Here is a 23,019-nt window from a genome sequence, read left to right as displayed (position 1 = left end):
TACATAAGTGAACAACATACCATCACCTGTTGATTAGTCACTGATATTAAAGACCCCCCCCCCCCCCTTAGTCCACTTGTTTGGCAATTGGAGGTTGTAAAAAACACATTATATTTTAAAAACATTCATTCAAAGATGCGCTGTGTGATGAAATTCAAGTCAGTGTATTCCATCTGGTTAAAGAACGAAGAAAAAAAAAGAAAATCAGTCCGCTGAAGACCTTGTCTTTTTGCCTCCAGGCCTGAACGGAGTTCTTGAGGCACTAAGACCTGCATCGCTAGTCATCTGAAGCCATCCTCTCAAACTCAGATGGACCAAAAAAGAAGACTGTTCTAGAAACAACAGCTCAGTGCCACTCAGAATCCATGTGGCTGGAGTGGACACTCTCTCTCAGTCACTTTCACTTTTCTCTCGATTCTTTTCACGTGTTTTTTGAAATCCTGAAGTCACACCTGAGTGAGCACATAGGTTTAGCACTGACAGCACTTTTTTTCTCTTAAAATAGCAAGTATATGCCACTGAAATATTTAATTCTTTTTTTTTCTTTTTTTTTTTGAAATGTGGTTCTGACAGGCAGTTTTGGTTTAAAAGAAGAACAAAAAAAGAAAAGAAAAGTCAAATATTCTGAACACAGAGAGCCAGAGAAGCGAAGGGCGGGTTACAAGTTTGCATGGATGTCCTCGTGTCGAAGCACTTTGTAGGTGATCCAGTAAAAGATGTTGAAGATGAGGAAGCTGAGGGGGAAGAACGCTCGGGAGATGGTGTCGATGCGCTTGGCCCGGTCCACGAAGCGCTTGCGCACCGAGTCGCTGTCGTACAGCAAGGGCATCGGGGGCGGTGGTGGCGGCGGCGCAAACACGGTGGACCCCTCCACGGTCGTCCCATCCTTCGTCTGCAGGCAGTGGCCCAGGCCGTGGCCCAGGCCGTAGCCACGGAAGTAGAAACCCCGACTGTCCCTCACCAGATCCTCCTCCTGGAAAGAGAGAGAGAAAGGGAGAGAGAGAAAGGGAGAGAGAGAGAGAGAGGAAAACAGATGAGCAGTCGATCTGCGTTCACTATCAGCGGGTATTCTAGCCTCTTTCATTTACCCTCGGTGCGCACTTTCTAAATGGTGATGTATCGTTGGTGTCATGGGTAGGCTACTGTGTGTTGCAGAGATTATTATATTAGAGGATGAAATGCTGTGCTTCCTGGATTTTATAAGATGATCAAGGAGCTTGTATCCTTTAAGTGTGTACTGTAGTTTTCTCCCGTGTCATTGATTTTGTGATGTATCCTCATCAGATGACTACTGCTAGTGTACTACTACTGATATAATTATCCTCATCAGGAGACTACTTCTAGTGTACTACTACTGATATAATTATCCTCATCAGGAGACTACTTCTAGTGTACTACTACTGATACATGTATATCCTTATCAGGAGACCACTTCTAGTGTACTACTACTGATATAATTATCCTCATCAGGAGACCACTTCTAGTGTCCTACTACTGATATATCCTCATCAGGAGACTACTTCTAGTGTACTACTACTGTAGAGCATCCATTTGGATGATGACAGTGAATACTTAATTAGCCTAAAAAATAAAACGGGCAAAAATATTAACCTTTAATTTTCTTTAATGGATGGAGGGCACAGACACACAATTATTCAGGAAGTAATGGCCCTTTCAGAAACAGCCATGTGAGAAGTCAGACTCTCAACAAAAACTCACAATAGGTATTGCGGTTTGATGGATGACCGTGCCCTGTCCTCTCCCCTGAAACCTAGCCTCTCCTTTCAGTCTCTCCCTATGGAATATTAATGGACATATGGCTGGCTTCTGACATTCCCCTTGAAAGACGCAGTCGGTGCGACCGATGAGAATGTATGTGGGCTCTATTTTGGGTGCCCTGGCAGCTGATCCACCTCCCCTGACCCATAGCGCTCATCCCTGCTCTTCCACCCACAATCCTTTGTGATCCTACTACACCCTTGTCGACTGACACTCAAGCAAGGATATGTGTGTGTGTGTGTATGTGTGAGGAAAGGAGTATTAGTTCACTTAGAGATTGTAGCTCTAGCAAGTGTGTGTGTGTCAGTGTGTATGTATGTATGTGTGTGTGGGGGGGGGCACTAAGTTAGGCTGTAGCTATCTGCCAGCAGTTCAGCGTGTCTAATCAATACCTTCCACCAAGAGTCCCACTGGGTGGTCGTCCTGTATCCAGCTGTGCTAGTTACTGTTACTTAGCAACTCTGGTTTCCATCCCGTCCTGCTCTCCAGCTGCGTGTGCTTCGGGCCCCTCGCCTCACTCTGTCTGTTGCCCGGTGACAAATTGCACCTTGTTGGGCAGGACGCAAACTTCCTGTGCGCCCCTTAATTACGTCCTCTACCTCCACCTAAACCCTGCAGTACATCATGTGCTCAAGTGTAATGAAGCGTTAGGCTTGAGATAATAGAGCCTCATTCTTTTTTTGGCTAAGGCGCTCTCGCATCCTCTCTGAGGAGATGAGTTGCCGTCTCTCTCTCTCACACTCTCTCTCTCTGTCTCTCTCTCTCTTAGGCCTCTGTGGTTAGGTGGGGGATTGTTCTTACCTCATTGATCATCGCCATGCAGTGTCCTGAATCGGGTGAGCTTAGCGTGTAAACTGACTGTGTCTGTGGAAATGTTTCAGTTTGAAGTTACACAGCACAGGTCATTTTGCTTTCACATTCAAAAGCCCAGATGGAGGTACATGACACCACACTCAGTACAACTTGAAGAGTTTTAAGGGGAAAGGAGTGAAAGGACTGAAAACAAAATAATAATAATAATAATAATACCGATAATAATAATAATAGTAATAATAAAATGATAATAATAATATGAAGAAGTAAAATTCAAAACTGTAAAATGTATTTAGTTGAAATCAAATGAAGTCAAATAATACAAACAAATAAAAAAAACATCTTGACAACATGAGGGAACACTGGGTCACAGCAGGTTAAGCAAACAACCACTGCACATTTGAGTTAACGTTCATGTAGGTGGGCAGGGAACACAACACCTCTGAGATTGCTAAGGTAGGGGCTGGAAGGGCAAGTCCAAGTTTACTCAAGCACATCTCACGAATGCCACTGCTACACCAGGTTTAAGGTGTGAGGTTGAAGAGGGGGAGGGAATGTTATACTCAGGGATCACACACTGGGCTCTAATTGTATTGACGGATAACGAGCGAAGTTCATCGCGTATGAACTAAAGTCGTAACGTAGCACACGGGGGGGCATTACACTGACCCTCCCCATGTTTTGCGCTTTGGATCCTGCTCCTGGTATCAAATTAGCCAAATGACTTTGGCTAGACATTAAATTAGCTTCAGTTCATGCCCGGTGGACTCGTTCTTTGCCAGTTGGCCGTCAATAAAAGCAGGGCCCGTTCTGCCTGGGCACACAGCGGCTGTGCTTTACCCGTGGATAGGTGGCGCTGCAGTGCTGCTGGAGGCTGCTGAAGCTGGCGCTGCTAGCGGCTCTCCGCAGGGAATCGACACTCCCGGTGGGGCATACCAAGTCCTCCATCAGGTGGGGGGCATGAGCAGACAGATCAGAGTAATGTGAGTCTGTTCCCTCCTTTGCAACTCGGCAGTGTGTTGTGCCAAGATTTCAGCTCGTCTTAGCAGAGCTGCTCTGAAAACTAGTCTGACTGTACACAAGTCTTACACATAACACAGACAACAGTGCTCATGAAGGCCAAAGAGAAAGAGGTGAGAAAACGAGCTTTGAAATTATGTGAGTAATGAGACAAAAGGGAAAGAGGGTGGAATGTCCTCACACTTGCTCCCATTAGGATTTTTTTATGACTATTCACCAGTGTTATGTTTCGAGTTTATGCTCTTCATCAGACTACTGACTGAAGACTGATAAAGAGCATAAGCTCGAAACGTAACAATGGTGAATAGTCATTAAAAAATCCTGATGGGAGCAAGTGTATGGACATTCCACCCTCTTTTCATTTTATAGCCTAGCACTTTTTGTCCAGCACCTGCCTTGGATGTGCGCACCTACAAACAACTTTTTAATGTGACAAAAGGGAAGTGTCTGACATGCCAAGACAACAAACTGCACAAAATACAACATTCACCTGCCCTGGAAATCCAGAATTCTCCGCTTAACTATGCCCTTGTAGCTGAGCTGCACCAATCACATCGGTGTATCTGATATAGGCGGACCAGAGGCAAGCTAAACAGATGACGACAGCGTTGCAATGTCCGGAATCAGTCAGTAAACATTGATTGTAGTGTTATCCAATTGCATCGAAGTCCGGATTCAGTCAGTAAACATTGGTCGTAGCGTTATCCAATCAGAGATTTTCAAATGCATGCTTGGTGCCGTCCCTTGAGTTGGGCCATTTTCATTACGCAATGCCTGACCCTTAATCTTTCGGATTTGGTTCTGGATTTCCAGGCTAACATTCATCACCAGACAAACACAGAAGTGAATTAAGTTTGATCTATGTGTACTTATGTTATGTTATGTTTATGTTAATGTTTATGCCAGTATATGAGTAAGTAAGTGTAGTATATACTGTAAGAACGTAAGGAAAACAAAATGCATGAATATGAAAAAGTAAGCTGTCATGTGCCAATGAACATAACTCTTCATAATATTCTTCATCATAGCAAAAGCAGGGACTTAAGGACTTAATAATCATGTCATAGAGGTCTGCATAGACCCAGCTGTGACAGAATGAGATCAGCCTCCCAGTCACGGGGCTGCACAGCAGATGTGGGCAGCTTGTGTAATGGTTCTTTAAAGGTCCAGCTAGGAGCAGGAGGGAGACAGTATTGATTAAGCCTGGTCAGAGGCCGGGCACCACCACGCTCCATCGGTCCAGCAGAGACGGCTCTGTCAGCCAGCAATCCCCGCCATACCGATGGGGCCCCAGCGGCGTCTCCGCTGTCTGGGAGACCTTGACTGAGTCACGGGAGGGCGGAGGGAAGGGAGGGCCACCCCCCACTTACACTCCTATGGAGAGTTATGCTGATTCCAGTACCATTATTGATTTCGATCCAAGGACTGCTTCCAGTAAATCTGGAGGATTTGTAGGTTGGGATGGGGATGGGGGTTAGGGTTGGGGTGGTGGAGGTGGGAGCCTTGACTGGGAACTGCGCCCGGCCCATTTGGAGCAATGTTTAATGGGGTTGTTGTGGGCTTTGTTCCCTGCTCCCGAGAACAACTTTGCCATTTTTTAGTAATGTCCTACAGCTGGTAAAACGCCCATTTAGCGCGAATGAACATCACTCTCCTGCAGACAGACAGCCTGGCTGTTCCACTGTATGGGTAGGGGATGCTGTGAGGCAGTGCAGTGCCATAATCCAAGTGCAGCCTATACGCCCCCCCCCCCCTTCACTCTTTCTTTGGCTTGTTTTTGCTCAAGTGTTTAGCTCTTCAGTGGCTTTAGAACAGCTCTGAAACTGGTGGGGCGGTTTTGGGCCTTTGTTTATGGGGCTGGAGAGATGTTTCATTAGGCAGCAGAGATGGAAAGTGAGAGAATGAAAGAGAGAGAGAGAGAGAGAGAGAGAGAGAGTGTAAGAGGAGAGAGAGAGAGAGAAAGCAGGGAAGAGACAGAGAGTGTGGATTCTAGACAAAGGTCAGTGATCACCATGGAAACAAGCTGATGTGAGTTCCCCCACATGTAATGTGGCATGCTGCTGTAGCGTGGGGGAAAACGTGTGCAGGCTAAAACAATGTGTATGGACTCCTCCAGTCTGGGTATAATCAGACATGACAGAAGCGCTGTTGTGTGTGTGTGTATGTGTGTGTGTGCTTGTGTGAGTGTGTCTGCTTGTGTGTGCTTGTGTGTGTATGTGTGTTTGTGTGTGTGCTTCTCTGTGTGTGTGTGTGTTTGTGTTTGTGTGTGTGTGTGTGTGTGTGTGTGTGTGTGTGTGTGTGTGTGTGTGTGTCACTCACCATTCTCTGCCTCCTCTGCTTCTTTCTCAGTCTGATGAACTCCTTGTGTTGCCTGGAGACAAAGTTGACCGCAGCGTACTCAAGCAAGGCGGCGAACACAAACAGCAGGCAGACGGCCATCCAGATGTCAATGGCCTTCACGTAGGACACCTGGGACACAGCAAGGTCACCCAACCCCGCCCACCCACAACCCAGTGTCAATAGGCAATCAATAGAGACCACACCAGGAGGAATAATGAGAAACTGGTCGTAACACCGATTCTGCCTGTGGCTAGTCACTGACCCACAGCCCCTCAGAAGTTAAAATGGCGCTCGATTACAAAGTAATCTTCCCATTTAGCTGTAGGATGAGGTCCTGAAGCTTGACCTTAAGAGGGATGATCTGGCAGTGATCTCCAAGAATGGCCTGGATCTATGCGACAATGTGAGCTGCGCAAGCACTCGACATCTGGCACACATAAGGCACTAATGATGTGGTCACTAACTCTCTTTCTCTGCCCTCGGCCTCCTCCGCCGCTCTGAGGCTCTGAGCCGGCCCTCGTCTGACCCCATGACTCGGCGGTCTTACCTTGGGCAGGGAGGCCCGCGAGCCGGAGCTCTGCGTCGTCATGGTGAGCACGGTGGTGATGCCCAGGCCCACTCGGGCCGGCGCGGCGTCCATGTTGATCCAGAAGGACACCCAGGACAGGATGACGATGAGCAGGCTCGGGATGTACATCTGGATCAGGTAGTAGCCCATCTGTCTCTCCAGGTGGAACTTCACTTCGATGCAGGTAAATTTACCTGGGACACAACACAGGAGAGGGAGGGAGCTCATTGTATACGTCCAACCAGTTAAAGGATTGGAGAGACAAAAGAGAGGATGTATGGTGAAGACGTAGAACCTGTGTTGTAGTGCTTGGTGCAGTAGCCAAGGTCTTTCTCCTCTTTCAGGACAAACTGGGGCAGCATCAGTTCATCTGCCACTTGGACAGGGCCATCAGATTTCCATTCAAAGATTAGGTCATTCATGGTGTAACCAACTACATGGAGAGAGAGAGAGAGAGAGAGAGAGAGAGAGAGAGAGATGAGAAAAAAGCAATAAAAGATTTATCAAATGTCCTGCGTAAACCATGCTGGCTTGTGAAATGTGAAAGGACTGAGAGAGAGAAAGAGATGGAAAGATCAGTTGTATTTTATAGAAATTAGGTACGAGCTTATATCAGCATTTTACAGACACCCTGCATATCTTTCACACTATAACCAAACAATACAATATTTATTTCACGGATTTTACAGGTCATCAGTACCTGAACTTCATATGAAATGCCCAAGTGACATTTACAATGGTCAACACCAAAGATCTGACCTCAAGAAAGTATACGGGTTAACTGTCTGAAGAAAAAAACAGTCTGATCCTGTACAGTTAAGGGCTCTGCTACCACTGTCTGGTTGTGGAAAAGGTCAGAACATGGCTGCCAAGATAGCAGAACATACGCAGTCACTACATGACACATATAAACTAAGGCTCACTCTCTCCCTCATTTGAAACACTATTCAGTCACTACATGACACATATAAACTAAGGCACTACATGACACATATAAACTAAGGCACTACATGACACATATAAACTAAGGCTCGCTCTCCCTCATTTGAAACAATACGCAGTCACTACATGACACATATAAACTAAGGCACTACATGACACATATAAACTAAGGCTCACTCTCCCTCATTTGAAACAATACGCAGTCACTACATGACACATATAAACTAAGGCACTACATGACACATATAAACTAAGGCTCACTCTCCCTCATTTGAAACAATACGCAGTCACTACATGACACATATAAACTAAGGCACTACATGACACATATAAACTAAGGCTCACTCTCTCCCTCATTTGAAACAATACACAGTCACTACATGACACGTATAAACTAAGGCTCACTCTCCCTCATTTGAAACAATACGCAGTCACTACATGACACATATAAACTAAGGCACTACATGACACATATAAACTAAGGCACTACATGACACATATAAAATAAGGCACTACATGACACATATAAACTAAGGCTCGCTCTCCCTCATTTGAAACAATACGCAGTCACTACATGACATATAAACTAAGGCTCGCTCTCCCTCATTTGAAACAATACACAGTCACTACATGACACATATAAACTAAGGCTCACGCTCTGCCTCATTTGAAACAATACGCAGTCACTACATGACACATATGATCAAAACTAAGGCACTACATGACACATATAAACTAAGGCTCACTCTCCCTCATTTGAAACAATACGCAGTCACTACATGACACATATAAACTAAGGCACTACATGACACATATAAACTAAGTGATTGAATTGAAACAGTGATTTCTGATGAATATACTTTAGTTCAGTCCAGGTTTCTCCGAATTGTCTGGACAAAATGTGTCTCTCTTAATGGATGAAGGGACAAACCTTCCTGACCCTCTCAACAACCCCGCCCACACACACACACACACACACACACACATCATGTACCAGTTCACATACACACACTCATACATGCATGGATTTTCATGACTGAATACAAATACTGAACAAACAGTTGTTTTATTCTGTTTTTTTTTTTTTTAAATAGCAATCTATATCTTGTTTTCTGATCTTGCAAAATGCTTGGTTTCTGAGAAGCCAATAACTCCTCATGAATTGAAATTGACAAAGAGAGGAAGAGGAATCAAGTAGAGGGTATATATCCCCATCCAGCCATCACCTCCCTGCTGTTCCCCATCTGTCACGTTAAAGGGCACTCTCACTGGAAGACGCCCTGCTCCATCCGCTTGCCATGGGGTTTGCGATCAGTTGGAGGACCATGCGTTATTATTATGCTAGTGGCACTAGAAGACATGTTTGTCAAATGATGTGAAAAAGACATCTGTCTTTTTAAGAACTGGCTAGGGACAACGGATGGAAATTAGCACTCACAAGCTAACTCCGTCTTATTTACAGCTTGTCTGTTAATTAATGAGCATTGTCCTAATAAATAAACAAATAAATAAAAATAAATGTTTGTGCATGGCGGATGCTGCTAGGCTAATCCACGCTGGCCGGCCTCTGTTTGCGGTGTGCACTCTGGAGGCCCTTTCACCTCACCCGCTGGCTCGCTCGCTCTCTCTGAGTAGTAGTGGAGGTGTGCACATGGAACAGGGCAAATGGAACTAGAACTGCAAAGGAATTAAATGCCCGCACTCTGCTAAAACTCCCATATATTTAATGTGTTGCAACGTTTCGACCCGCCTGAGGAAGACCCAGTCGGGTCGAAACGTTGCAACACATTAAATATATGGGAGTTTTAGCAGAGTGCGGGCATTTCATTCCTTTGTCGCTCGCTCTCTCTCCCTCCCTCTCGCTGTTTGACGATAGCCTCGTGAGACCATCCTGATCTCGCGAGCTTCAGGGTTTCACTCGCAGATCAGTCTGGATACTTTCCGTTAAAGAAAATTTGGAGCAGTTCACCAAACGAACGTCCAATCAGTGTTGGCTTTGAAGCGGGTTGAGGTGTGACGCAACGAACAACATGACGGCATCCACAGAGAAGTTTTATTCAAATTAGAAAGTATTCCTGGGTAAACTGTGAAGCTATGAGTCTCAGCCATGCAGCTGGGAGGAATGAACGACACAGACATCCTCCACGGGTGATTCCAGTTCATAATGGAGGAATATACTTTCTTCAGAAGTGTAGGGCCTACCGTGAAAACTTGATGGGAATTGTCGTTGATTAGGTTCATAAATGGTTAAAACAGTTAAAACATCTTAACGTTTGTCACGTTACCTAACTTAATTGTATGTTAAACGGCATTAGAAGAATACTTTGTTCATCTAATTGGTTGATTTGGCTCGTCGATAACCAACAAAGGTGGTGATAGACAGATGGTTTATCCAATCAGCTAACCAGTATGTCCGCCCCTTCCCAAAAGTTCTTCAATGAAAAGTTCCCAGATGGATATGCGGAGCAAATCCATCTGGCGGAGTCAGGTTAGTTTGACGAGGCAAGTGCCCGTGTTGACCAGGACGTCACGCGTGGGCGACTATGTCGAGAGATGTTATCGCTTTATCCCGTTTAACCACACTTCACTCTATCGGCGTCTCCAAACCCTTCTCTCTTTTGCACACCTTCAACCATTTTTTATCTGTTCTGTGCCGAGGCGAGATTACGGTGCTCATAAAAAATGCATGAAGCATACAATAACAGTGTAGAATGCTCAACGCATCTGAATAAAACCGATGTCTATTGGGGAGCCCCTTGAGCTCGGAGTTCGAAAGGCATCAATTATTTAACATATTATGCCCTCCACCCCTCTCACATCCCTCCAACGCCCAGTTTCTTCCCGCTGGCGGCAAAAGCAACAAGACTACTGGATAAAAAAGGAAAGCCCAGGCGGTGTTGCTTTCGAGCCTTCCAGTTTGATGTCATTCAAAACAATCTTTTCAAACAAGCGTGGAGAATATCATTTTTCCCCCCTCTAAGATGATGAAATGCCTCTTTGCCTCTGTATCTCTGAGCTACGGGAAAGGACCACTAGCTGAATTAATTTATTCCATATTTGTTATCAAAGTGTAAAAATTCTTGCATAATGTTTTCAGAGAGTGTGGCTTTTGAGTGGTTACCTATAAACTCTCAGTGCATGCTTGTGCATACTCTAGCTATCATTTTATGGGTCATGTTTCTCCTATTTCTTTAATGGGGAGATAAAAACGCTGCCAAAAATAAAATGTTCAGCCTTAGATTAAGAGAATGCTATGAGAGTGAGTAGATTACTGTCTGAAATGTGCCACTGGGCCCAGCCTTGAAAACTCGGCCTGATGGATTTACTGCATATACATTGACTTTAATGCTCCGTAATCCCAAATTGGGTCATGATAGCCCCTGGTGGAGCGTGTGTTGTGTGTGGAATGGGCTGCGAGGGTAATAAATGTAAGTGCATACATTAAGTTCAGTGGTCTCGTGGCTATTATGACTCCGAACCATGTGTGTGCATCAAGGATTCTGCAAATCCTCGAAACAACCTGTGCACCATGAAAATTTGTTTGTGAGAATTTCTGGTAACACCTTACTTGACAGTATCGACATAAGAGTGACATGACACTGTCGTGAACACATGACACTGTCATGACAAATGAAACCTAATCCTAATCCTATCCCTAATCCTAACCTTAATTTGTTATGACAAAAAACGAATGTCACTTAATAAAGCGTTGTCATAAATGTTTATTGTTCATGACACGTTCATGACAGTGTTATGTCACTCTTATGTCGACACTGTCAAATAAAGTGTAACCGAATTTCGATATTGTAATCTGGAGATGACTGGCATGTTTTCCTGTCCCTTTTGGTCCCAGTGCTCTACATTAAAGGATAATTCCGGTATTTAGCACTTTGAGTCCCTTTTCTAGTTTGTTTTGGATGAACTAGAGTGGTGGACACTGAAATTTTGACGAGGGGTCCTGTCTCGACATTCTGGCTCGTCTTTAATAGCCTTTGACTGTTTCAGAGTGGCTGCACAAAGATGTCCTTAAAACAACCCTTAACGTTCGTTTTCAAAACTGTGCAACTCAATTAATCTCCTCTTAGTCTGTTTCAAGCACATCACTTTCCTTTATCACTAGATGTAGGCCTAAACCTACCACTCCCAGGCTCTAATCACCAATACATTATCCTAGCATCATAACTAGGCTAAGGATGTCCTAAAATCATTCACTCTTTGGTTTTGAATTAAACTTCTCCATTGTAGAATATCTACTAGATTACATGTCATAAAACTAGCTGACTATGCAGATACACCTAATCAGTTTGCTTTCACGCAGTTCAACCCTTTTGTACGTTTCTGACAGGAGGTTTTCCAGCCTCGGTTAACAACTGTCAGCGTAATTGCAATTCTTGTCACCCGTCAGTCAAGAAATACTCACAACAACTCTGACCAATTAAAAACTCAGAACTCAGCCTGCTGCCAATCACACAAACTCTCCTCCGGCTACATGTCCAACACACTTTTTTTTTCCCCCTCCTCCGAAGTCCTGACAAAAAAGCCCTTGATTTTGCACACCAGAAATCCTTCAATCCTCATTCACTCGGATTAAAAAAAGATTCTCTCTTTCCCCTTCATCAGCGGCACTGCGCCCGCGATGTCCTTCCTGGGAAAGGTGATCTCACCCTTAGGCTGTGTCCCAACACTTGTCAAACCTGCGCGCCGCTCGCCTGAAGCCAAGGTGAGGACGCAGCCTCTAATCAGAAACGATTAGCCCCCCCGTAATAGACTTGTCAGACTGTAAAGCTCTGCTGTCTGTTTGCCAGGAGCTTTCATCTCCCCATGGACTCAGGTAGAGGGCATGAGTGTATGCCTGATACACTGGCATACTCTTTACAGAAACAATATCTGCGGATAGTGTGAGTGAGAGCACCAATTCTGGAGATAACGGCTCGTTCATTATCAACTGAATGTTAACTATTTTTGTCAATGTCATCATTATATAATGAAGGGAAACTTTGAACAATGAGAGCTAAAACTGTTGGGATATCGCTGAATGTTCTGCATGAACAAATACGTCTGAGTTTGTTAACTAGCCTCTAAGGCACAATCCTCCAAAACATCCCTATCACCATATTCAAAACTTTCCTGTGGAATTTGGACTTAAATAAATAAATAAAATCTCTTCTAAATAGTCATGAAAATCACACCGTGTAGAATGGGGAAAGAAGCTGTCACGGTGTGATTAGGGTGAACATGACTTATCTCTCCATGTGTTTCACAATCACCTCCAGCCAGTGTGTGGGAGACAGTCTGAGCAGCTTTCGTCTTAAAAAGATGCATTACAGGTGTGTCCCGTTGGGTTCACCTGCCGCCTACATCTAAGCTTCCTTTTCTCTCTGGGGGGGGGGGGGGGGGTTGGGTCACCCAAGGGGCCAGCGTGGAGGGGGGGGAGGTGGGGGTCATCATATAAGGGACACCAAATGAAAGTTTCATTATTGATATCCTGGAAATTGGTTTCCAGAGTTGTGATGGTATCAGGGCTAGGGGGTACGGAGGGGGGCTGTGAGTCATTTATTTTTCTTACATTTCCTTTTTATCAAGGTGACCACGGGAGGTGCATTTAAGCGTGGGTTTAGCTGATATGTTTTCCACATAGGCAAGAAATACACACAAAACACATGGAGATGGATTTTTCAAATGTTGTTGTGGACCAATCTGAATGTAATCACCCTTGAGGGACATCTCTCTCTCTCTCTCTCTCTCTCTCTCTCTGTCATTTCTGGGTCATAGAGTTGTCACTCTGAATAGCAGTATCTTAGCAGCTATCACCCACACCATTTAAATAGTGTTATTCACGCTGTATGTAGTGACATTGTTTATATATATATATATATATATATATACATACATATATATATATATATATATATATATCATGGTTACTCCTTGTGCTGTTGGGTTTTTATGGTCACACATACATCACACATTATTATGCTGTTTGAATGTCAGGAAACCATTGAGGTGCTATGCCGACGAAAGTAGAGTGGGAAGCAAATAGAAGCAGAGAAAGAAAGAAACAGAAAGAGAGAGAGAGAGAGAGAGAGAGAGAGAAGGGAGGAGAGAGGGAGAGGGGAGGAGAGAGGGAGAGAAAGGACCAGAGAGAGGGGATAAGAAATGACTCACAGCTCTCAAGCTGCATGGTGCAGGTTTGAATATCCATCGGGAAATTCTTCAAGTCCATTGGGCAGGACAGGATAAGCGTGAGCCTGAGAGGAAGAAAAATGAAAAGGAGAGAGAGAAAGAGAGAAAGACAAAGACAGAGAAAGAGAGCAGAAGATGGACACAGGGCAGTTGGAGGTACAGGAAACAGGAAGCATGCAATAGCAGATAGATAAGAAGCTGAAACTAAGGGGGAAAGGCTCAAAGAGAAACTCGACGATCATACATTTCACTTCCCTTACGCTCAAGTCATGACTACCCTGTCGCTGTTTTTTTTTTGATTATCTCAAAAACGATAATCCAACTTACACAGTAACTTGGTCTCACACACACACGCACGCACGCACGCACGCACGCACGCACGCACGCACGCACACACACACACACACACAGGCAGCTCTGTGGTAATAGCAAACTAATTGCCGAACAGAAAAGCCTTCTTTTTTATTTATTGCCGAGCTTGTGCATTAAGTCCTCACGGAGCCAGGGGAAGGAGACTGAGCTATTAGAGAGTTTGGATAGAGCTTGGGGAGAGTGGGGGTGAGGGCTGTGTAATTACCTGCCCTAATGCATCGCTTCAAGCAAAGACAAGAGCCGCAAGCGCTAGACGCTCAGAGCGCCCTATTTCTATAGCACTGTGATAAGGTGAAATCTAAGCCTGTGGAAAACACACACCGCCCCCCACACACACCCCATCCACACCCTCAGCTTATTCACTCACATATGCGCTGATTGATGAACCTTTTAAGGTCTCCAGAACGTGTGTAATTTATGCTTCGCTCCGGACAAGGCCCCAGAGCGTGGCTTTTTTCGTGTGGTGCTCAATGATTTGTTTGCAAATAAATACACACACGGAATCAATATTTTGTGCCGCGCTGCGCATTTCACTGCCACACACGGCAGGCAGACAGGCGTGCTCCCAAAAGAGACCAAACAATAACAGTAACCTGCTCAGAGTGGAGGGCTATGGGACTTCACATTCTTATTATTGTTTTGAATGTGATTATCTCAGTGCTACAAGTCATGCTTTGTGTCAAACGCACAACCACTGTGTACTGAACAAACAGAGTGTGTCTAGACAACATAATTAGTATTGGTTTAAATTTTCAGTATGGTTTTCAATGCAACAATGTGTTCTTTGTTGTCAAACAGCATATATTAACTCCAGAACGAGTGATTTACTGCATAATGTTTACATGGCAGGATATATTGACTGCCATTTTGTTCCAATGGTTCAATGCTTATTTCTTATGCTTATTTCTTCAGCACTGCACTCCTCAGCTCAGTGTAGTCACATGTAACTTCAGACGTTCCAGTCTGTGAGTCCATTTCCAAATGCTCCTCTGTACCTGATGCTGTAGAGCACATTCCCGTCCTGAAAAATGCGAAGCAGCTTGTTATCTGTTGTGACCTCGTGAAAGTTCGCCCCCTTCTCGTTGGCGAAGAACAGGTCAGGCTTCCAGATGGAGTCCAACATGGAGGGGTCCAGGTCTAAGGAGACGTCAGGGTACTCGCTGTAGGCCAGTCGCGGGTCATTCCACTGTTGCCGTAGAAACACATTGAGTCTATAGTCCTGTTGTAGTAAACGAAAATAGTCTGCATAAGCATGATGGAGGATTTGGAATTACTGAGAAGAATAAAGTGATTTAATTCATTCAGGTTCAGTGCATTGTTACGAGCAGAGAAGTAAACTGATTCTCTACAACCTAGACATCTTAGCTGAGTGGGAAACAGGAACGTTAATCCTTTGTATGGCAGTGAGCCCTCACAAGTTTTTATGTACGTTCCTTTCATCCTCACCATGTTATTCATCTGTGATTTCTCATCAACATAAGACTAAATTGAAACACACAGTAAGACACAAATGTAACATAAGACTAAATTGTAACTTACAGTATGACATAAATGTAACATTTCACAGTCTGTCATGATGAGTACGGTAACATGAAAGGTGATTTCAGTTTTACTCTGCTCTGAAGATTCACTCCACTTACCAAAAAAACTACTACTACTACTACCTACTATCCCCCTGAACCACGCCAAAAGAACCAAAGAACCACTGCCATTAAGTGAACATCCAGTGACACTCTAGCGAAGCCTAATGAATATGTTTAATGGCTTTCCCTGGGAGGGGAATTTCCTCCAGTCCTCTCATTGCCCTATAACGCACAGTAGCTGGGCGGCTAATGAACTGACTGTAATAGAGGAGCCTAGCGATGGGTATTCTTCAGGCAGTCGTCCCAGCCTGCCTCATCACACCGCTGTCATGATGGCACAAAGGGCAGCAGAGAACATTTATCACCAGAAACTACATTACGAGGCCATAACAGCCATCCCCATTCATCCCCCACATGGTTATACACAAAAGCCATAGGCAGAGGGGAGGGATATCCACATGGGTCCTTCCGTCCGAAAGAGTTTTTCTCTAGAGGCCACTGAGGGCAGTTGTATTCTCTGCTGATCGAGCAGTTTGCCTCCAGATGAAGTTCAAGGGACTGAGTATTTTATTCGAGGTCTGTTGTTGCTGTTTCCTACACGCATTGTTTGACTCATTCGTTTCTTTTCCCACCCCGATTTTCCCTCGGTTTTTAATTGCTTGGTGGTGAGCTCATTATCTGCTCATGAGCTGATGCTGTGCTCATATAGGTGAAGCTGGAGGTCAGAGGTCAGATGACCCCATGGGAATGGAGATGATTTTTCAGCCATTTCACTGACAGCCAGTGAGTCCATTGAAGTAAGTAACTAATTCATAGGTGCAAGGATATTACAAGCCTGGATAAGATATATAGATGAAAGTTTTATCTGAATATTTAATAATCAAGGTCACTTACCATTGTTGTTTCTGTGATGGACCCAAAACTGTTGATAAATATGTTGCAGGTGACATTTACAGGAGGACCTGAGAAAACAAAAACAACACTGTTTGTGCATCATACAACTCCTACAGCTGCTGAATTCAGTTAAACATCATCAAAGCATACATTCTAATATGGCTATTGTCTGAATTCAGTTAAATATTATTAAAACATATTCTAATATGACTAGTGTCTGAATTCAGTTAAATATGATCAAACATGTTCTAATATGGCTAGTGTCTGAATTCTGTAAGTGCAGCGAAAGCATACACTTAACACACTTAACAACACATACATCCCATATGCAAAATTAATTTAAATCTAATCAAATATTTAAAGGAAAATTCCGGTATTTAGCACTTTGAGTCCCTTTTCTGGTTTGTTTTGGATGAACTAGAGTGGTGGACACTGAAATTTTGACGATTGGTCCTGTCTCGACTTTTCTGACTCGTTTTGAATCGCCTTTGACTTCTCAGAGTGGCTGCAAACAGGCATATTGTAGGCTACTCAAACATGTCCTAAAACAACCCTTAACGTTCGTTTTTAAAACTGTGCAACTCACCGAGTGGTTAGTGGTGTTCGTTGATTATTAAAAGCAAATATATCGGCGCAATGTATGATTTCCAGCCGTCTTATTTGCTATTGTGGAACTATTCACAACCGCTCAATATTTGAACCTGAAGCATAGACGGTGGTGCAGTAATATCAACGTGCAATGAGTCTTCCAACAGAAATCAATGGGATCTTATGGGATTTTATGGGAATTATGGGATTTCGCTACGCTACTTGTTTTGGAACATCAACGAACACCACTAATACTCGGTGAGTTGCACAGTTTTGAAAACAAACGTTAAGGGTTGTTTTAGAACATGTTTGAGTAGTCTACAGTATGCCTGCTGGCAGCCACTCTGACTAGTCAAAGGCGATTCAAAACAATATTCAACCTCAGAAAGGTCGAGACCGGACCAATTGTCAAAATTTCGGTGTCCACCACTCTAGTTCATCCAAAACAAACCAGAAAAGAGACTCAAAGTGCTAAATACCGGAATTTTCCTTTAAGGTGCAGTGTGGTAAAACATCTGTTGATTGCTTCATGGCTGTACAAGTCTAAATTATGATAATAACAACCTCCTCTCAACTAAAGTGTTTTCTCGCCATCCTATTCCACAGTAATAAACACTTAATTAAATAATAATAAACACTTAATTAACAAGTGTTAAGGACTGAAGTGTAAGACATCTGGATCTCATAATAAATTACATTAAATTGTTTAGATTAAAAAGTAAAGGCAGCACTGACTCATACAACTTTGTTACAGCCTGCAATGTAAATAGGAATGTAGCACATCTGTAATTTGTGCATTGGCTAGTTTACATTTTTCTGATATCATGATATGGCGAGTCTGTCACCATGGGTCTGTGGCTCTATATGCCAGGATGTCTTTCACTTCATTTTGTTTGTGCCAATCAAAAGCAGCACGGCCATTAACACTGAGCAGTGACCATGCCGTGGATTAACAGTCTGGATAAACACTATGAGGACGCTGCCACAAGTCACATGGTTTTAACAGGACAGAATGGTGTTGACATTCAGTCTGCCTCAGTGTTTCGATTTGCTTAAGCAATTGAATCAAGCTAAGCATAGCAGCCTTGGGGCGTATCACCACAACAACGCAGAAAAGGATCAAGAGAGAGGATTTGCCTGCAGAAAAAACCGGTGGCCGAGGCCGTGGCCGTGATTATGATACTACGTAAAAGAGAAATGAAAATGCAGGACCAGTAAAGGTTGTCCTCAATCAGCCTAATTAATGCTGAAATAAAGAGGTTGGGGGGTAAGGATGAAAGTGAATACTCAGTCATGACAACTTTGTGCAATCACCTTTGAAGTTGGGCCTGATGCGCGCGTCGTAGCCAGAGGTTCGGCCCATGAGTTTATCAAGGAAGTCAGATGGGGACAAGGGCTTCTGGGATTTGGAGCTGCCAGGTCTGAATGAGAAAGCGAGAGAGAGAGAGAGAGAGAGAGAGAGAGGTGAGTGGGTAAGGTTAGTGAAAGGGAGAGAAGAATAGAAAACAGCAAAATGTAAAGAAACAGGGTAGAGGGTACATTAATGATCATACTGAATGAGCATGATCAGTTATAATACACTAACTCTACTAGTCTTATTGCTGGCATATTATTGTTATTCTGTGCTAATTTAACAGTAGACATGTTTGTACTCCTGTGGGTTATGTGCTATTTTGTAAATTAAACCTTCAGACATTTGTGTTCATCTGTTCAGTGAGGCTAGGCTGGACAGCAGCAGGTCCAATGGACCTCAACCCATCAAACACACTCACTTTCTCTCTCTCTCTCACTCTCACACACACACACACATAGACTCTTGAGAGCTATCACTATCTGCCCCTGCGCAGGGCAGCTGTTCAGGTGTGTGAGTGAAGCGGGTCAGGCCTGTGAGTGAGAGCGAGAGGGTGCTAACTCCAGCTCCTGACACACTGACGGCTCAATTGAAATGCTGAGAATGTCCCACTGGGGGAGAGCGCTTTGATTCAGGCCCCAAGCCCTGGCACAGTGTGTGTATGTGTGTGTGCGTGTGTGTGTGTGTGAGAGAGAGAGAGAGAGAGAGAAAGATAGAGAGAGAGTGTGTGTGTGTGTGTGTTTGTGTGTGTGTGAGTGAGAGAGAGTGAGTGAGTGTGTTTGTGTGTACGCGTCTGACAGATCCGACAGGCCACAGAAAGAAATCCCAGGGCCCAAGGGCCTGTCCTCTTCTGCATATCCCCCCCCCCCTCCTGCTCCATCCCTGTCCCACCACCTCTCTGCACCCTCACTGCGTTCCGCTGTGGCACCACAGATTTCTCTCCTGCTCTTTTGATGCAATTGTGAGCGGATCACAACCCCCCCCTCCAGCCCCCTTCCCTCCACTCCCGCCAGCACGCCTGTAAAGTCTTGCTCGGCCGCCGCAAATCCTGTCCCCGGGGGCTCTCTGTGTTGGGGTGACTCATGCGCCTTGTAGACTCCGATCGCTGAGGCACCCTGAACTCAGAGCGTCTGCCCACTTGGTCTGGGGCTGTTTCGCCAAATGCTAAATGGCGCCGTGCCGTTTGTGGCGTATAGCGATTTACTCATCTATGCTGACCGCCTCCGTACGGGTGACTTGAGATGATTTAATTCAGCCGAGTGTACGCGTGAGTGCAACCCGACTGCATTTTTTTTTTTTTAAATCCAGCCCTTACTGCTGGAAAATATAGGAGCACTGCATCCGAAACACATTTTAAAAGTGTTTTGTAAATAGAGTACGAGAAGGTGTTTCTGTTTCTCTGTTCCATCATTGCGTCTACTCTAGTGCTGGTGCTTGTGTTTTCTTTTTCCTGTGAGAGAAAATCAACATGAAGCATACATTTTTAAAGACGACGGAGCGAACCGGGGCGGAATTTTGATTCGTAGCAGTTCATCAGAACACGTTCACTGAGCTGGTAATTGTTGAAAGCCTGCCTGATCCATATCCAAGTCTTTCAGAACTGCAGTTGCTAGGAGTTGTTTGATCGACACACATACTCAACACCACTGTATTCAAACCTCACGGATTATTGGAGATTAAGACTTACAATATACCTCAAATATCATAGAAATGCATACAATAAGCATACAGCTCATTTAGGAAGAGATACATGTACACGTTAACATGATAATGCGTTTCTCATCAATGGAATGTTTTACGCTGAAAAAAAAAAAGACTTAGTTCCAAAAACAAACAGTTATTTTCAAAGACAAAAGCTGCAATGACAATCACATTTCATTTGACAACTGTAGAAAACTGATTTTCTCCAGGCAGAGGATTTGCAACTGGCTGTGGCTCAGAGCATTCAAAAGCGAATTGGCGCATGACAGTTATCGTTTTAGCCTTATTGAAATATTGACACATGATAAACAAGTCTCCTTTAATATGATGGCCCATGTTAGTGTGCATCCCAGAGAATCATTTCAATAGTGCATGGAGAGCATCACCAACAAAACAAATACATAAATAAGACATGTTCCATTTATATTACTATCAGATAGGTCCAGGTTAGACAATATGTATGTTCACACAGACAACAGATCCTGCTTGCATCCTTTCAACATGTCAATGAAACAATATCTTTTTTTCAATGCTGACAATATTGTTTCTCACTGAAACTGAGTTGTGTAACTCAACATGTAGGCTTATGTTCTAAAGTTGCGGTCCTTAATTACCATCCATTATACTCTTCATCAAATGCAGAGAAATTCTGGCCACGTCCCACTAGCTGTTCAAAAACCTTTTGGATCGAAGAAAGCACCTTTACCTTTAACTTTCTAAGCATTGCTTCTATTTGTACATAGTTAGTTACCTTAGATAAACCCGATCATTGCTTTCAAGGTAGCACAGAAAACATTCACGTTAGTGACATAACGTCACAGAGGTATCTGAAGCTTTCACTCACGGGCACAAACAATACAAGGCACACACACTCACTGTAGGAGGTCTATGCCAATCTTGTAACGCTCTGTAGCTTAGTCATATGTGCTGACCACAGCATTTTTACTCACTATCCTCCAGAGGAGTCGGTTATGGAGGCCCAGGATGACCTCTCCGATGGCCCCTCATACATTCATAATTGGCCGCATGCATATTCTTCTCTATGTAATTAGAAAAGACACAGATTTCTTTTTTTTCTCTCTAAAAAGCGGATAAAAACTGCCACCCCGGAGAAATGGAAGTGCCAGCGAGTGAGAACAAGAAAGAAGAAAAAAAGTAGCGCTCTGCTGAATCACCTGAAGTTTAATGTAAAGTGTTCTGCTGCGGTCTGACAGTGCCGAGGTGGCGCCGTGGCGGTGAGGGTGTTAGGGTCGTCGGTAATGATCCCTGACAGGGCTCTAGCGAGACAGCAGCGAGCTGTTCAGACCAGACCGCCGCATCACCGGGGGGCATTGAGATGTGGCGTGGGGGCAGTTGAGGCTGACCTTTCAGGCTCCACCTCCACCATGCGTACATTCCCCCCACCGCCCACAACTCTGTACCAGTGACTGAACATTGGCACGAAGCCTTCAGCAGAATACCTTGCAATGGCATTTAACACATCAAGAAGCTTTGTAGATGCGTAGCAATTTCCATTTGCATTTAATTGCTTAATGTGAATTGCTTAATGTGACAAGACTCTAGACAAGATATCCGCAATAAGGCCCCTAACATGAAAAGTCAGTATTTTTCAGCTGGCACGTCATAAACAAGTGATGTTGGACAAATTGCTGGCTGACTCAGCTGCATCAGAGAGAATTGGCTAAACAATTGGTCAAAACACCTGTCAACCATTTATTATCCTCCCCAGATTGTTTCTTGCAATTTATGTCAGCAATAAACCTGTGTACATTTTGCCATTTTATAGGGATGTAACTCTGCTCTGTAATGCTGTTCGCTAATGCTGTGCGCTATACATTTACACTTTGCACTGTTTGAATTTGCAAATCTACAAAGAAAACATTGATTCTGTTGTGCAGAAACTCTGATCAAGAGCAGTCAGGTGACTGCAGATCCGCGCCCCATCGCGCAATATCAACCAAAGTGAAGCCGCATTACAGAATCGAGATTCTGAGCCGATCATTTGACCGAGATGACCATGTAGGAGGACCAAGACGTGGTGGCCCTCTGCTGTGTATAAAAATTTGAAGGAAATCGGACCAGTACTTTTAAAGGTGGACACACACACACACAGAAATTATATCAATACCCTCTTCCCCTCTTTTGGAGGAAATTAATATTAAAGTGGTAATTAATATTAAAGTGACACAATGTAGTTCTTTTACCTTAAAACAATGACTTCAAACTAATTTTGACTCCAGACTGACTTGGTGTCACTGGCATTGCCCATGTGTGCCCTGAATGCCTGGGATTGTACTATGTACTATGTTGTCACAGGTAGGACACAGGTAGGTAGGTTTTTGTCACTTTAGGTACCCTTTTAGCGCTGAATGGATACCTAGTACGTCGAAAATGGAATCAAAGGGGAACTTCTACATTGTGTCTCTTTAATAGGGTAAGACACAAAACCTCCATCAATCTATCTTCTCTTTATATGAGTGAACACCTTCAGCCAACGTCTACACACTAATCCCCAACAGCCTGAGGAAAGCCCAGTGCAGTGCAGTGCCGTCCCATCATCGTATCGACCACTTGTGCAGGGTGTCAAGTTACATAACAAGTGGACTGACAGAGGAAGTGGATGCTACCCAGTGCAAGGTACTGACATTTTTGTATTCGTGAATATGAGATGAGACATTTTGACATGCATGATTTATAGATATGCTCGTTGATATTGAATATGAAGTCTGAGATTCTTTGGGGAACCTCCTGCACTGTAAAGCAGTTGCTGTCCTTTAAACAGCTTGAGAAAAAATAGTTCACAATAACCAATGTGTAACCCTCTGAGAGGTTGTTAAAAACACGCAGAGATAATGAGCACAAGACTCATTAAAAGCTATACAGTA

The 23,019-nt window shown here is 44.0% G+C and overlaps 1 protein-coding gene across 1 annotated transcript; it reads right to left on the bottom strand.

Annotated features, from left to right (window-relative positions):
• Positions 1 to 658: 658 nt before the first annotated feature.
• glra4a (glycine receptor, alpha 4a) lies at positions 659 to 21,521 on the bottom strand. Its single transcript, XM_076292667.1, has 9 exons — positions 21,499 to 21,521; positions 18,397 to 18,503; positions 16,495 to 16,562; positions 15,013 to 15,236; positions 13,628 to 13,710; positions 6,816 to 6,953; positions 6,500 to 6,714; positions 5,932 to 6,081; positions 659 to 973 (listed from the first exon to the last, which is right to left on the bottom strand). The coding sequence occupies exons 1-9, from the start codon at positions 21,519 to 21,521 to the stop codon at positions 659 to 661; spliced, it is 1,323 nt and encodes a 440-aa protein (XP_076148782.1).
• Between the last annotated feature and the right edge of the window lie 1,498 nt (positions 21,522 to 23,019).

This window comes from Alosa pseudoharengus, unplaced genomic scaffold (assembly GCF_046254945.1).
Source record: "Alosa pseudoharengus isolate Yale_2024_CS ecotype anadromous, Long Island Sound unplaced genomic scaffold, YU_APseudo_1.1 YU_APseudo_1.1_scf_19, whole genome shotgun sequence".
Taxonomy (NCBI): Eukaryota; Metazoa; Chordata; class Actinopteri; order Clupeiformes; family Clupeidae; genus Alosa; species Alosa pseudoharengus.
Note: the sequence above shows the minus strand (reverse complement) of the source record. Positions and strands in the feature narration are given on the sequence as shown.

Excerpts from the sequence above, each read along its gene's own strand:
- glra4a (XM_076292667.1), bottom strand. The coding sequence starts at position 21,521 with ATGGTGGAGGTGGAGCCTGAAAG. Across the intron at positions 6,715-6,815 it reads CACCAAGCACTACAACACAG|GTAAATTTACCTGCATCGAA; the intron begins GTTCTACGTCTT and ends GTTGTGTCCCAG. Across the intron at positions 6,082-6,499 it reads CGCGGGCCTCCCTGCCCAAG|GTGTCCTACGTGAAGGCCAT; the intron begins GTAAGACCGCCG and ends GCTGTGTCCCAG.